This window comes from Xyrauchen texanus, chromosome 8, assembly GCF_025860055.1.
Source record: "Xyrauchen texanus isolate HMW12.3.18 chromosome 8, RBS_HiC_50CHRs, whole genome shotgun sequence".
NCBI lineage: Eukaryota > Metazoa > Chordata > Actinopteri > Cypriniformes > Catostomidae > Xyrauchen > Xyrauchen texanus.
Genome location: NC_068283.1, coordinates 48,683,839 through 48,701,338, shown reverse-complemented (window position 1 = coordinate 48,701,338; position 17,500 = coordinate 48,683,839). Strand labels below are relative to the sequence as shown.

The 17,500-nt window shown below is 40.2% G+C and overlaps 1 protein-coding gene across 1 annotated transcript in view; it reads left to right on the top strand.

Annotated features, from left to right (window-relative positions):
- The window catches only part of LOC127648209 (GTPase IMAP family member 9-like), a 21,235-nt gene extending 9,030 nt beyond the window's left edge, over window positions 1–12,205 (top strand). Inside the window, exons 2-4 of the mRNA XM_052132790.1 lie at window positions 1,422–2,174; window positions 2,580–2,949; window positions 12,139–12,205. Coding sequence (XP_051988750.1) covers window positions 1,422–2,174; window positions 2,580–2,949; window positions 12,139–12,205 — 1,190 coding nt within the window. The remainder of the gene's footprint in view (window positions 1–1,421; window positions 2,175–2,579; window positions 2,950–12,138) is intronic.
- Window positions 12,206–17,500: the final 5,295 nt, after the last annotated feature.

Below are 17,500 nucleotides of genomic sequence, written 5' to 3'. Positions count from 1 at the left end.
GTTTGTTTTGTTCAATGATTTAGTGAGGGTTTTGTGTTTGGTAGTTCGGGGAACAGACACAGTCTCTATGAGATATCTAGGTGATACAGTCTCTATGTGTTGTAGTTTATGTGACCTGTGTGACGTCTCAAGGCAGCTAGCAGACGTTCGGATTAACCAGTTTGTCTGCTTCCTGACCTGGGCCCCATTTAGTCAATTAATATAATTATTAAGACTATGAGCCAAATTACTAGAGAGGAGAGCGGCACCTTCCCTGGAGGGATGGAGTCCGTCTCTCTTTAGCAGGTCAGATCTACCCCAAAAACTTTTCCAATTGTCTATAAATCCTATTTTATTCTGCAGACACCACTCATCCAGCCATTCAGTGACACTAATCTACTATAAACCTCGTCACCATGACGAGCAGGGAAGGGACCAGAGCATATTACAGTGTCTGACATCGTTTTTCATGATTTGCACACCTCTTTAACATTATCTTTAGTGATCTCCGACTGGCGAAGCCGGACATCGTTAGTGCCGACATGGATAACAATTTTAGAAAATCTACGTTTAGCATTAGCCAGCACTTGTAAATTTGATTTGATGTCAGACGCTCTGGCACCCAAAATGCATTTAACAATAGTGGCTGGAGTCTCTATTTCCACATTCCTTACAATAGAATCACCGATAACAAGGGCTCTTTCAATATGATTCTCAGTGGGTGTATCACTGAGTGGGGAGAATTTATTGGAAACCCTAACAGGAACGGGAGAGTGGTGTCTCTTTGCTGAACGAGTATGCCACCGAGACGTCACCCAAATGCCCTGCTGCAGGGGCTCTATAGCCGGAACCAAAGTGTGTGTGTTGCTCTCTGTACTGCCCGCATCCGAAACAGTATCTACCGGCTTCTCTTTCTCACTGACCTCCACTAGCGTTCGGATGCGAGTCTCTAACTCATTAACCTTCTCCGTCAGCCTGACTAATTCCTTACATTTATCACATGTGAATCCCTCACTGCTGATGGAGGAGGCTATTTTAAACATGTGTCATGCAATGCATGAACAAATAACATGAGCCGATGCCATGACTTACCGCAAATTGTTCGTTGTTCCTGAGCGGTGAGGGTTTTGAGATTGATTTGAATCCCTCACAAAATTGTTTGTTGTTGGTGGTGGTTGTTCTTGATAAGCGGTGCTTTGAGATCGATGCAATAATCTGTGTACCGCAGAGGAGAAAAAAACGGGTGCGCGCTGAAAAAATGCACGCAGTTTAATCGCGATAAAAATAGAACGCGGATACAGGTGGAATATGCGTGCAGTTGAATCCCGATAAGAGAATAATACGGGAAGACCCGATGCGTGCTTAAAAATGGCAGATGTTTAAGGATTTTGTTTTATGTAATTGTTTATTATTATTATTAATATTATTATTATTTATTTTAGGTTCAAGAGAAAACACAGATGATGTGAGGATTGTGCTGCTGGGAAAAACTGGAGTTGGAAAGAGTGCGACAGCAAACACAATCTTAGGAAGAGAAGCATTTAAATCAGAAACATCTTTTGAATCAGTGACCAGTGATTGTCAGAGTGAAACAGCAGAAATCAACGGCAGACACATCACTGTGATTGACACTCCTGGACTGTTTGATACTGAACTCAGTCATGAAGACATCCAGAGAGAAATCACTAACTGCATCTCAATGATACTGCCAGGACCTCATGTGTTTCTCTTAGTGATACCACTGGGACGTTTCACTCAAGAAGATACAGAATCAGTGAAGATCATTCAAGAGATGTTTGGAGAAAACTCTTTAATGTACACAATGATACTCTTCACCAGAGGAGATGATCTGAAGAATAAAAACATTGAAGTGTGTTTGGGGAAACCAGGATCTGTGATTAGAAACCTGATTGAACAGTGTGGAAACAGATTCCATGTGTTCAATAATAATGAGACTAGAGATCACACACAGGTTTCTGATCTACTGGAGAAAATAGACGTCATGGTGACAGGAAACGGAGACAGTTACTACTCATGTAAGATGTTCAGACAGATGGAGAGAGAACGACAAGAAAAACAAATGAACATAATGATGGAGAGAGTCGAGACACTGAACAGAGAGAGAGAAGAACTCATCACCAAACATGAAGAAGAGAAAGAGAGAATGAAGAAGATGATGGAGGAAGAGAGACAGAATCAAGACAAAGAGAAGAAGAGAAGAGAAGAAGAGTGTAATGAGAGAGAGGAACTATATAAAAGAGAAAGGAAAGAAAAAGAGGAGCAACACAGAAATATGAGAAGAGAACGAGAGGAATGGGAGAAACAGAAACTGAAGAGAGAAGAAGAGTTTAATGAAAGAGAAGAACGATATAAAAGAGAAATAAAAGAGAAAGAAGAACGAGAGAGAGAGATGAAAGATGAGATGAGAAGAGAACGAGAGGAATGGGAGAAACATAAACGAGAGGAGAAACTGAAGAGAGAAGAAGAGTTTAATGAAAGAGAAGAACGATATAAAAGAGAAATAAAAGAGAAAGAAGAGCGTAAGAGAGAGATGAAAGATGAGATGAGAAGAGAACGAGAGGAATGGGAGAAACAGAAACAAGAGGAGAAACTGAAGAGAGAAGAAGAGGAGAAAAAGAGAAAGAGAGAACAAGAAACATGGGATGAATATAATCAGAGAATTAAACAACAGAGAGATGAAATACAGAAAGAAAAAGAGAGAATAGAAAGAGAGAAAGAAGATCTTCAGTCCAAATATGAAACGGAGAAAGAGAGAACGAAGATGATGATGGAAGAAGAGAGACAGAATCAAGAGAAAGAGAAGAAGAGAAGAAAAGAGAAATTTAGAGAGCGAGAAGAACAATTAAAAAGAGAAATGAAAGAAAAAGAGGAGCAAGAGAGAAATATGAGAAGAGAACGAGAGGAATGGGAGAAACAGAAACAAGAGGAGAAACTGAAGAGAGAAGAAGAGTTTAATGAAAGAGAAGAACGATATAAAAGAGAAATAAAAGAGAAAGAAGAGTGTGAGAGAGAGATGAAAGAAGAGATGAGAAGAGAACGAGAGGAATGGGAGAAACAGATTCAAGAGGAAAAATTGAAAAGAGAAAAAGAGGAGAAAGAAAACCTTAAATTAAAGGGTATGTAACATTTGTAAGTAGAACAATGACAAAAACTTTTCAAATAAAATCATGAGAGTGGGAATAGAAAGTCATCTTAAGTCACATTTAAAGTCACCTTTTGTTACCTTACAGCCTAAAATCAAACATAAAATTAATTATTTCAACATACTTACCCACAACACCCAAGTATAAAAATTAAACTAATATTATCTGCGTAAAACCATAAAATACCCAATTTTAAGAAGTAAACACCCCATTAGGACAACCATTTTAAACGTGCTGAGGAATGACCAATCACCTTCCAGATCACAAATCAAGCTAATCGGCTTTCATCTGTAATCAGCTGTTTTGAGTTTAAATAAATAAATTCAGAATAAAAGCAGTTGTTCAGAGAAGACTCCACTGCTTACAGTGCAAATCAAAGCAAATAATCTATGATGGGCAGAAACATCTTTTCAAAAGCCCCACAAGATAAAGTTGTGGAAAGGAACAGGTCAGGAAATGCTATAGAAAGATTACAAAGGCTGTGTTTGTCCATCTGAGCACAATAGACAGTATCATTAGGAAGTGGAAGGTATATGGTAATACCCAGACCTGCAAAGATCAGGCTGACCCGCTAAACTCAAAGAGCGGTTAAAGAGGAGACTGATCAGACAAGAGGCAAAGACTAGTCAGTGTGTGCATGTGAACACAATATCACAAGCTCCCACAAATCAGGAGAGCACACAGGAGATTTCCAGGCAAAATAGCAAAAGGAGTTGTGTTCCAATATGAACAAAATGGACATTTTTGGCCTGAAAGCAAATCGATATATCTGGTGAAAACCCTAATGCATCTTTCCACTCAAAGAATAGCATGGCTTGCATCAGCAGTGTGGGAGACACAAGTTCTCGTCATGTGTTGAAACTGTTGGAAACTTTTTCTTCGTCGTCGAAGCAGAGACCAGAAGACGTTGGGATATCTTTTAAGCAGAATTTACTCTTTATTGAGAAGTCGCTGTTGCATCGCTGTAGTCATCCAAGTCTAACTCAGTAACTCAGTACGATAGAGTTTTATACCTTTCGAGGGTGAGGGATTTACATAGAGGTGGAGACACTCTGAAACAAAGCATGTAAATGAGGTACAGGAGTCAACTCGTTACCGGAAATTCCCCAGCCCTGATCTCATCAGCATAACAGTGTGATTCGAATGCACAGAAACTAATCTAATCAGCCAGAATATTCTACGACTGGGTCAGGGGCTCCAAGAGTCATTTAAAGACAAAAGGCAATCTGACTAATTTAACTTACAATAGAGAGATCAGGACAGGCAGGAATCTCTTGCTGGAAACCCTGACAGGCAGGTCTGTGACATCATTTATACCTCAAATACTAAATTCAATCTACTAAACTTTAAAAGCTGTTTATGTTTCAGACAGGCCGAGAGAGTGAGACAGGAAGGAGAAGAGAAAACAGAACAAATTCAAATGGGAATAGGAGGAGACAAACATGAAAAACAATGTTACTGAGCGCAACAATGTCCGCTCACTTTTTCAGCTGTTCTGGAAGTATTTTTCCCATTCATTTTGTTGGTTTAGAATTTTAGTTTATAAACTATTGTATTGGAACCTAAATTAAACATTTAATACATTTGTAATACAACAGTCCCCTCTTTGAGAGTTCTAATAACTCTCACAAAATACAAATTTAGACACGTAAAAGTTCATTCATGTAACCTGTGATCGTTACAGGCACATAGCGCATGCTCTGTGTTGATTTTCTGTAATTGCATGCTGACACAGAAACAAACATGCAATTAGGCTCCGTGAAGTTCTTACGGGTAATAGTCTTTTCTATTTGGAACTGTCATTTCTTCGTGATGGGCGTGATTCATTTGTTGAATGAAACACTTGATAATCGACTTTATAGACATTACAGTTTTATCGTCTGTTAATGCTGATATTCTGTAAAGCTGCTTTGAAACGATGTGTGTTGTGAAAGGCGCTATACAAATAAAATTGACTTGACTTGACATGTGGATGCATAGATAGTACGCCAGTAGAAGAAACAACAGCAGAATTGCTATTTCCTTGATCCACAGCCAGGGTTTACCTAACAAGTTTCCGAACCATGAAGAATTCTCTTCAAGTCAATTTGTCAAGTCAATTCAATTTTATTTGTATAGCGCCTTTCACAACACACATCGTTTCAAAGCAGCTTTACAGAATATTAGCATTAACAGACGATAAAACTGTAATGTCTATAAAGTCGATTAATCATCATTGTGTAATTTAGATAAAATACGGTTTTTAATAGTGTTTAAAAATAATTAAATGATAATTGTATTAATAACCCCAGTGAGCAAGCTGTAGGCGACTGTGGCAAGGAACACAAAACTCCATAAGATGTAGATTAATGGAGAAAAATAACCTTGGGAGAAACCAGACTTACTGTGGGGGCCAGTTCCCCTCTGACTAACCCCACCCTTACCCTAAACCAGACTCACTGTGGGGGTCAGTTCCCCTCTGACTAATCCCACCCTTACCCTAAACCAGACTCACTGTGGGGGCCAGTTCCCCTCTGACTAACCCCACCCTAACCCTAAACCAGACTCACTGTGGGGGCCAGTTCCCCTCTGACTAACCCCACCCTAACCCTAAACCAGACTCACTGTGGGGGCCAGTTCCCCTCTGGCTAACCCCACACTAACCCTAAACCAGACTCACTGTGAGGTCCAGTTCCCCTCTGGCTAACATTATGAATGTAATGTAAATATTAATTATGTATAGGTAAAATCATGGTTTAAAATTATTAAACTAAGTGTTAAGGGTCAGTTTTTAAACATCGATTGTGTTTGAACTGTAAGATTAATGACCAATGGACTTTGAAGTCCATCTAGATTAATTGCAGAAGTTCACATAGATGCAATTGTCCTTGTTAATTGGCTGATGAAGGCTTTTGTTGGCAATAGTTAGTCTAAGCATTTCATTTCAAGATCGTAGTCCATAAATAGACCGAGGTGATGCAGGTTGGAGTTGGCATTATTTCATCCTCTGAAGTCCGTCATAATAGATTGAAGTGATGTTTGGCACCGGCTGCATTTAGTCATCATCATTCAGCGACATGTAGCAGTGGAGTCCAACATGAAGCATGAATGGTGCTGGATCCAGCCGGTTCTGGTGACCTCAGGATAGGAGTCCCGAGGTTGAGAGAGGGAAACAAATAAAAAGATGTAAGCGTAGATGCCATTTAATTTATTGCAGAGTTAGAGATCATGCTCAATGTTTCTGGTTTCTGGTTCCGGCAGACCCAACTAAAGCAGCCTAATTGTGGGTTGGAGGATAAATTAGGTGTATGCCTGGCTAAATAGATGAGTCTTTAGTCTAGACGTAAACTGAGAGAGTGTGTCTGCATCTCGAACAGTGTTTGGGAGACTATTCCATAGTTTAGGAGTCAAATATGAAAAAGATCTTCCTCCTTTAGTGGATTTTGATATTCTAGGAACTATTAATAGGCCAGAATTTTGCGATCTTAATGAACGTGTTGGAATATAGCGTGGTAGAAGATCACTTAAGTACTGCGGAGCTAGACCATTCAAAGCTTTGTACGTAGTTAACAGAATTTTAAAATTAATAGGGAATTTAACAGGTAACAATGTAACGATGATAAAATGGGGCTAATATGATCATATTTCTTGGTTCTCATCAGCACTCTGGCTGCTTCAACCAATTGAAGTTTATTTATTGATCTTGCTGGACATCCTCCCAGTAATGCATTACAATAATCTAGTCTTGAGGTCATGAACGCATGAATTAGTTTTTCGGCATCAGCAACCGAGAGCATATGCCTTAATTTAGCAATATTTCTTAGGTGGAAGAATGCTGTTCTACAAACATTTGTAATTTGATTTTCAAAGGACAGATTGGTATCAAATATAACACCTAAGTTCTTCGCTGTTGAAGATGATGTAACAGTACATCCATCGAGAGTCAAATTATATTTTAGCGGCTTATGAGTTTTTTGGTCCAATAATTAGAACCTCTGTTTTGTCAGAATTAAGTAGAAGTAAATTTCTGGCCATCCAATCTTTTATTTCATTGATATACTCTGCTAATTTTGAGAATTGTGAAATCTCATCAGGTTTTGAAGAAATATAAAGTTGTGTATCGTCGGCATAACAGCAGAAACTTATTCCACGATTCCTGATAATATCTCCCAGGGGAAGCATATACATGGAGAAAAGCAGAGGCCCTAAAACTGCTCCCTGTGGCACTCCATATTTTACTTTTGTTTGGTTTGACAATTCCTCATTTACATAGACAAAGTGGTAGCGGTCTGCTAAATATGACCTAAATCATGCTAATGCCACTCCACAAATTCCAACATAATTCTCCAGCCTATTCAAGAGAATGTTGTGATCTATCAGTGTCGAATGCAGCACTAAGATCTAAAAGCACTAGAAGAGAAATGCAGCTGCGATCAGATGATAAGAGCAAGTCATTTGTAACTCTGATAAGTGCAGTATCTGTACTGTGATGAGGCCTAAATCCTGATTGAAATTCTTCATATATACTATTTCTCTGTAGAAATGAACATATTTGGGAGGATACTACCTTTTCTAGTATTTTTGACATAAACGGGAGATTTGAAATCGGTCTATAATTAGCAAGTTCTCCAGGATCAAGTTGTGGCTTCTTAATTAGTGGTTTGATAATTGCCATTTTAAAGTTTCTTGGTACATGTCCTAAGTATAGCGAGGAGTTAATGATATTAAGAAGAGGTTCTGATATTACAGGAGATACCTCTTTTAAGAGCTTAGTTGGTATAGGATCTAACAAACAAGTTGTGGCTTTTGATGTTTCGATAAGTTTTGTTAGCTCTTCATGACCTATGATAGCGAAGGATTGAAGTTGCACATGAGGGAAATTATTTGACACTGTTTTCTGAGGTGCTATGACAGATGATTGCATAATTCCAATTTTATTTCTGATTATTTCAATTTTATCTGTAAAGAAATCCATGAAGTCATTACTCTTGAGCTGTGAGGTAATATCTGGTTCTGTTGAGGCTTTATTCCTAACCAATTTAGCCACAGTTCTGAATAAACATCTAGGATTATTGTGGTTATTTTCTATGAGTTTTTAAAATATGCTGACCTGGCAGCTTTTAGTGCCTGTCTGTATCCACAGACACTATCCTTCCATGCACCACGAAATACTTCTAATTTTGTATTTTTCCACATGCGCTCCATTTTCCGAGCTGCTCTCTTGAGAGCATGAGTGTGATCATTGTACCATGGTGCAGGGCTTATTTCTTTAATTTTCTTTAATCGAAGTGGGGCGACAACATCAAGGGTGCTAGAGAAGACTGCATTTAAATGTTTTGTTATTTCATCAAGTTCTTCTGGGCTTTGGGGTTTATTGAGTATATGAGATAGATCCGGAAGAGAATTAGTGAAGCTATCTTTAGTGGTCGAAAGAATAGTTCTACGTGAACGATAGCGTGGTGTAGATTGAGTAACATTAGCTGATTGCAGCATGCAAGAGACGAGGTAATGATCTGAGATGTCATCGCTCTGCTGCAGAATTTCTATATTATCAACGTCAACTCCATATGAAAGAATTAAATCTAGCGTATGATTATTGCGATGGGTTGGTCCTGTTACATTTTGTCTGACTCCAAGAGAGTTGAGAATATCGATAAATGCTAATCCCAAAGTATTATTTTCATTATCTATGTGAATGTTGAAGTCACCAACAATTAAGGCTCTATCTACAGTAATTACAAGATCTGATAAAAAATGTGTAAATTCACTAAGGAAATCTGTATAAGGCCCGGGTGATCTATACACTGTAGCAAGGGTAAAGGACGACAGAGATTTTTTATTTATATTTGTATTTGACAGTGTCACATTAAGCATTATTAGTTCAAAAGATTTACATTTAAATCCTGTCCTCTGAGTAACACCAAAAACTTCACTGTAAATTGTAGCAACACCTCCTCCTCGACCCTTCAGACGAGGCTCATGTTTATAACAATAACCTGGGGGAGTAGATTCATTTAAACTAATATATTCATCCGGTTTAAGCCAGGTTTCAGTCAAACAGAGCACATCCAATCTATGATCTGTAATCATTTCATTGACAATTAGTGCTTTGGTAGAAAGAGATCTAATGTTTAGTAGCCCTATTTTTATATTATGTGTATTTTTAATTTGTTTGTTTTGTTCAAGTTTGACCTTAATCAAATTTTTTCTAAATGATTTAGTGAGGGTTTTGTGTTTGGTAGTTCGGGGAACAGACACAGTCTCTATGAGATATCTAGGTGATACAGTCTCTATGTGTTGTAGTTTATGTGACCTGTGTGATGTCTCAAGGCAGCTAGCAGGCGTTCGGATTAACCAGTTTGTCTGCTTCCTGACCTGGGCCCCATTTAGTCAATTAATATCATTATTAAGTCTATGAGCCAAATTACTAGAGAGGAGAGCGGCACCTTCCCTGGAGGGATGGAGTCCGTCTCTCTTTAGCAGGTCAGGTCTACCCCAAAAACTTTTCCAATTGTCTATAAATCCTATTTTATTCTGCAGACACCACTCAGACATCCAGCCATTCAGTGACACTAATCTACTATAAACCTCGTCACCACGACGAGCAGGGAGGGGACCAGAGCATATTACAGTGTCTGACATCGTTTTTCATGATTTGCACACCTCTTTACCATTATCTTTAGTGATCTCCGACTGGCGAGCCGGACATCGATTAGTGCCGACATGGATAACAATTTTAGAAAATCTACGTTTAGCATTAGCCAGCACTTGTAAATTTGATTTGATGTCAGACGCTCTGGCCCCCGAAATGCAATTAACAATAGTGGCTGGAGTCTCTATTTCCACGTTCCTTACAATAGAATCGCCGATAACAAGGGCTCTTTCAATATGATTCTCAGTGGGTGTATCACTGAGTGGGGAGAATTTATTGGAAACCCTAACAGGAACGGGAGAGTGGTGTCTCTTTGCTGAACGAGTATGCCACCGAGACGTCACCCAAATGCCCTGCTGCAGGGGCTCTATAGCCGGAACCAAAGTGTGTGTGTTGCTCTCTGTAATGCCCGCATCCGAAACAGTATCTACCGGCTTCTCTTTCTCTCTGACCTCTACTAGCGTTCGGATGCGAGTCTCTAACTCATTAACCTTCTCCGTCAGCCTGACTAATTCCTTACATTTATCACAAGTGAATCCCTCACTGCTGACGGAGGAGGCTATTTTAAACATGTGACATGCAATGCATGAACAAATAACATGAGCCGATGCCATGACTTACCGCAAATTGTTCGTTGTTCCTGAGCGGTGAGGGTTTTGAGATTGATTTGAATCCCTCATAAAAAATTTTGTTGTTGGTGGTGGTTGTTCTTGATAAGCAGTGCTTTGAGATCGATGCAATAATCTGTGTACCGCAGAGGAGAAAAAACAGGTGCGCGCTGAATAAATGCACACAGTTTAATCGCGATAAAAATAGAACGCGGATGCAGGTGGAATATGCGCGCAGTTGAATCCCGATAAGAGAATAATAAGGGAAGACCTGATGCGTGCTTAAAAATGGCAGATGTTTAAAGATTAAAGGCTACAAACACAGACTCTAGCTAGGTGTCAGCAGCAACCGGTAAAATACACGCAGATGAAACGGGAGAAAAAGCAGAAGAATCTGAAACGCGGTAAAATGACAAAGGATATAACTATGAACGATGACTATAACGTTGAACATATGAGAATAAGCAGTGCTAAGCAGGCCACAAACAAACTCTCGTGCAGCGTGCGTGCGTGCTGTGCCGTCAGCAACAGGAAGTCCAATGACATCTTCAGTCATCTGGTGTAATTTTGCTGAAAGATCAAGAATGTCTTGTTGGATTTTGTTCAAGTTCTCTGTTGGATCCATTAACCCGGTGCAGCATTCAGGGCCGATAATGGTGCAGGCTCCTCTTTGTGTTGCTAGAATGTAATCCAAGGCCACTATGTTCTGTAAGATCATTATCTTGTGCTAAGCGAGAGTGTCTGTGATGTTACCAAGGGACAAAGCCGTATCATTGGCCAATTTCTGTACAGAATTCGATAAGCTTCTGACTTGATCAAGGGCCTGCATGACACCATAAGACGGGATTAATGCTCCAAGGGTTCTTGACCACCATGTTTGTGCACAAGTGAGTCCTGGAATGCAGCCATCTTCTTTGTTTGTGGTAGAAGGAGCTGAATTATGTAACTGTGGGGAGCTTGGGGTGGAGTGTGTATTTTCTCTAATAGCTGGTAGAACATAAACCAGGGTGCACCGGCCGTTGAATTGGCTGGGGACATAACCAAAATGTGTCAGTTGGTGGAGGAATCATACACAACTGATTTATTGCAAAACAATTTGGTAGGGATGGGTTCCTGGAGAGACACTCTGTTAAGTCCTTTTCCTCTTTCTTATCTGTTGTAGTAACGTACACCTGGGATTCTGTTCCTCTTTCAATCATAAAGCTGCAAGGTTCAAGAGGAATTTCACCCAGTGGAGTCGATGCTGGAGCATAATTTTCTATGCACCAATAGAAAATCATTGGCAGGAGTAGATCTGTCATGATGGGAGTAGCTGAAGTTAGGTTGCAGGATGGTAGTCCTGGAATGCAACACGGAGAAGCTGGAGGAATTGTTACGTTGTGACATGAATCCTTGTTGTATAATCCACTGGTATGATGATCGAATAAGGTACACGTGTCACATTTGGAGATAGGGTGTGCCACCCATGGGATTCCTGCTCCTACTGAAGGTGCGTGTGGCATGCAAACGTTCCGTTCCTACAAGGCATTTCTTGACATATTCATCAGCTCTAAGAATATGTTGTTTCTGGAGTCCACACTTTGTGCGATGTCCATGATGGTTATTAGTACAACAATCTTGATCATGTTGATGGATGACTGAAGGTTCCCGTATGTGAGTCTCTGCGTTGTGTATTTTTTATTTTTTTATTTTTTCTTTTGTGATAGTTGGCTCGGCAGTGGGTCTAGTTGTTTTCTGGAAGGTTGTGGCTTCATAGGCAGGTGAGGAGGTCAGTGCGTATGGGTCTCGGGACAGCCATCAAGTGGTACCTGCACAGAGGATGAAAGAAAACAAAAGACAGTTGAGCAGTATTTGTTCAAACACTATGGTGGTATTATTTTCCGAGTCGGCTATTGTTGTCCATTCTTTCCCTATTTCTCAATTCCTGTGACACCTAAAGAACAGTGAGGTAAGATGGACTAGTGGATGGGGAAGGTCTATGAGGGAGTCTTCACCGCAGTGTTGGCCCCCGACGCCTGTTGCAGTCGGTTCTTCCCTGGGCTCCTCACTGGTCCGTGTCCTATCCTATCCCTGTAGGTGGGGGAACAACTTTACAGTGTGACACATGAGTCCAGGTTTTCCTTCCCTGACACAATACTGCAGCTGCTGTAATCAACATCACTTGATGTGGTCCGTGCCACTTAGGCTCTAATGGCTTGTTTCTGAATGACTTAATCATGACCCATTGACCTGGGATGATTGCGTGTCCACCTTCTGGTGGAGTCTGCCAAACGACTCAACTCTCTCTTTGGCACTCTGTATTGCCTTTGTGAGGTTTTCACAGTAAGAGATCAGGGCATCTGAGGCAATGTGTACATCAGCATTTCTAAGATCAATTACACCTGGCATCTGCATTGGACATCCAGTAATAATCTCATGAGGGCTCAGTCCTACTGATCTGTTAGGTGACGCTCTCATACTACACAGTACTGCTGGCAGTGCTTCGACCCATGGTATTCCTTCCTGATGCATTTTGCTTAGCCTGGTTTTGATTGTTCTGTTCGACCGTTTAACTTGTCCTGATGCTTGTGGTCTGTATGGGCAGTGAAGATTCCACTTAATCTTCAACATTCTAGACACTTCCTTGACTACCTGTCCTGTGAAGTGTGTACCTTGATCTGAGTCAATGCAATCTGGTAATCCCCATCTGGGAATGAAATCAGTGACAAGACATTTAGCAGTATGTGCAGCTGTAGCATGCTCTGTTGGATAAGCTTCTACCCATCTTGAGAACTTGTCTATTAATACCAAAACATCAGTTTTTCCTTACAACGAGGCAATGATATGTAATCAACTTGCAGGTGACGAAATGGTCCTGGTGGAGCTGGGGTATGTGCTGCTGGTGTAGTGGCTGCTGGTACATCATTATTTTTCTGACATGTAACACACCTCTTGGCTGTTTCGGTGGCTACATTTTATGAATTTTGGATTCCACCATTGATTTGAGAACCTGTGATTCATCGTTGCTGGACCACTGTGACCCAAATTGTGTATTTGTTGAACAAATATGGCAGCAGTGATTCGGGAGTGACATACTTTTCCCCCTTTGGTCCAGCAGCCGGATGAATCCACTGTGGCTCCTTTGTCTAACCATGTCCATGCTTCATACAGAGGAACGTCTTTGTACAGATCAATTATTGATTCAGGAGGCAGAATTGTCTTCTGTGCTGCACTACCTGAACACACTTGTACAGTTGCATAGAAACAAGCCTGTTTAGCCGCTACATTAGCAAGTCACTTGCATTACCTTTGGCTTCCGTATTATTAGTTGTGAGATGTGCTTTCACTTTAATCACTGCTAATTTCTTTGGAAGTTTCATGGAAAACATTAGATCTTTCACTAATTCAGCATGCTTAATGGGGGATCCAGCAGAAGTTAGAAACTGTCTGGTTTGCCAAATGACACCAAAATCATGAATTACCCCAAAAGCATATCTGGAATCCGTGTAGATCCTGAAGCTAGCGTGCATGCTCTTGTTAAGGCTACTAGTTCTGCAGCTTGAGCTGAAAAATGATCTGGAAGACGACCTGAAGCAACCACTTCAGTGGTGGACATTACTGCATAACCTGCTCGTCTGTTACCTTCAATGACTTGAGCTGAACCGTCAACAAACAACTCAAATTCTGAATTCTCTATGGGAGTTTCTTTTACTTCACTCGTAGGTGTATATGTAAGCGTAACACAATCGTGTGTCATTTCTCCTTCATCCTCTAACAAAACTTCAGTCATTGCAGACATCATACATGAGGATGGGTTCGTGACTGGTGCACGCTGTAAAACAATGTTCGGGGCTGTGAGAGTTGCTAAGCAATTTCCCCAACGGGAGGAAGTGACAGAAGTGACTTTTGCTTGATTCATTAGTGCGGACACTGCGTGAGGGCATCTTAGGTTTACAGTCTGTCCTTACACCATTCCTGATGAAGCCTGAAGCGCTAGATGAACTGCCTGTACTGCTCTGAGGCATGGGCCCATACCTTGAGCGACTATGTCAAGTTTACCAGAATAGTAATGAATTGGGCGTAAACTGCACCCATGATCTTGCATTAGACATGCAGTCATGAAGCTTAAATGTTCATGAACATAAAGCACAAATGGTCTATCGGATTGGGCAATTCCTAATGCTGGTGCTTGACATAGTGCTCTCTTCAAATTATTGAACGCTTTGAGGTGAAGTTCTTCCATACAAACAGTATCTGAATCTTTACCATGGCCTTTCAACAAGTCATAGAGCGGCTGCGCAATTGAGGCATAGTCTTCAATCCAAGGTCTACAGTAACCTGCTGTTCCTAAAAATGAGCGGAGTGTTTTAATGGTAGTAGGCGGAGGTATGGTTTTGACTGAAGCCGCTCGATCCTGTGTAATGGATCTATTTCCTGCACCAATTGTTTGACCCAGAAATGTGACTTGCTTTTTAGCAATTTGAGCTTTGTGAAAGCTACATTTGTGTCCTCTTTTATGCAAATAGTCCAACAATGCTGCAGATTCAGTTTGATGTACCTCGTGATCTGTTGAGGCAATCAAAATATCATCAACATATTGGATCATAGTGGACTGCTTTACCGGACATTCTGGGTCACACAAATCACATCTGACAGCCTGATGGTATATGGTTGGGGAGTTTTGAAATCCCTTTGGCAAACGTGTCCACTGGTATTGTTCATAGTCAACTGTGAAAGCTAACCATGGCTGGCTGTCAGAGTGCAACGGTACAGAAAAGAATCCATTAGACTAGGGTTGTGCCGATGGATGATATCATCGTCCATCGTGATGGCTGACCAACATCATGATGTAGAGCCACTCCCCCTTTTGCGAGTCTTGCTAGTGTGACTCACTAATCCAAGTCTCTTCTATAGTTAACCTAAAAACTTTGCAGGGATTGCTCTGTAAATTAAATTGAGAATATAACTAATGCATATATGCTATTTTAAATACTGTAGTATATGCCAGAGACGTGATGTGTTAGTCTGTGAAAATACCGTGTCAGGCTACACAAATATTGATCTTGACATTGTTAGCTTCTTGTCTTTTTTTTTACATGTCTTACACTGTACATTTAGATTAAAATATTTTATTTTAAGCCTTTATTAATTAATTATTAGTAGTTGTAGTGTCAGAAAATCTTGCTCATTGTCACATAGCTCTTGTATACACTGAAGCGGCAGTTTAAGATAAACCAGACCAGCGAACGTCAAATCACTTTTGTCTGGTTAATACTTTTAAAGAACAATTTCCTTGGCCATAAATCCATAATGTCAAATCAAATGAAAGAAACAAGGTGAATATGAATAACACACATTTATTAAAACATAAGGAACAACAAATAAAGAACAAGAAAACGGGAACAACACTCAGACCGAAACTCGGCATTAACATTTCACTTATAATTAGCAGCACAATTAACTTCAGCACAGGCTACAAAATAAATAATGTTATTGAAATATTGTAAAGTGGTCATATGAACTACACAAATGAACGTTTAAAAAATAATATGCCAAATCGAATAGCTCCGCAACGGATGCCGAAAAATGCGTAAAGAAGTCTAATATCTTTCACCATAGACCATGTTTAAATTTCGATGTTTCTGGCCAGAAATACCAACATTTTCACTTTATCTGGTTTTAATAAGCTGCGGATTGGAGTAACTACACTACCCGCTGTGCTGAAGACCCGCTCTGATGGAGTACTGGTAGCACATATGCACAGATATTTCCGTGCTAATCTTGCCATGAACGGAAACATTTTGTCGTCCTCTTCCCCATCAATGGCCATTTCCTGCAGGTACATGGTAATATCTGCCTCGACCTTTTGCTCATCAGTGAGCGTGGCTGTGGCTGCTCTCTTCGCAAGAAGGCTGCCCAAAGACGACTTTTTTTCTTAGAGCTAATATATTAAAAAGCCCAGATGAGTAGGCTACTAATTAGTTGGGCTAGTAAAATAACGAAATTATAGTTTTTCAGTAGAAAAAAATATCTATGTAAAGAGATATATTAAAATAAAAAGTGCTTAAAAGTGCACAACTCTTCTTAAGTGGAAGAAATATTTTTCCCCTTACGTGCAACCTATTGGAAAGCTGGATGAGTCAGTTGGGATAGTAAAATAACGAAATTATAGTTTTTAAGTGGAAAATAGTATTTATGTAAAGAGATATATTAAAATAAAAAGTGCACATCTCTTCTTAAGTGAAAGCTAAAAAAAATGCTTCACGTGTCGTGCAACCTACTGATAAAGCGCCGACGAGTCATTAGTTGGGTTAGTAAAATAACGAAATTATAATTTGTCATATCATTTTTGATAACCCCACCCCCCCCCCAACCCGACCCACCCCGGCCCGCCGACGATATCATCGTCCATCGCGATGTTTTACTGTCAACATCGTCAACTGCGAATTTAGGGGACATCGCCCAACCCTACATTAGACATATCAATTACTGAAAAAATCTTACACTCTAATGGTAAGCCATTACAAATTGTGGAAGGATCTGCCACTAGGGGGGTGATTTTTTCAATATGTTTATTGGCTACTCTGTAGTCTATTGTAAGTCTCCATGTCCCATTGGATTTCTTGATGGGCCATATGGGTGAGTTACAGGGACTGTTGTTTTTAACTAGCTGTTACGGCAAGAAGGCGGAGACAGACGGGGAGTTTGGATCTACACGCGGGTTTATTGAACAGACAGGAACAAAGTAAACAACCACGATGGGAAAACTGGAACTAAAACATGAAGACATCGAAGGAACATGGACTGGAAAAACACGGCAGGATGAACACGGCTTAGACAGGAAACAGAGTAAACATCAGGACCTTCCAAAACATCAAAACAGTAAAAACAACGAACGACAAGGGAATGGAGGAACAGCGGGGTTTAAGTACACAGACACATGAGATAACAAACGACAATTAGGTGCGAACAATGACAGAATGATGAGGGCCGGGAATCATGGGAATTGTAGTGCATGACAATTGACAAGTGAAACATGGGGCAGACAACAGGGGATCGTGACACTAGCACTCCTTGCGTCAGCAACTTTTCTACAATAGGTTTGATCCCCTGTATAGCTTCCTTATTGATCGGATATT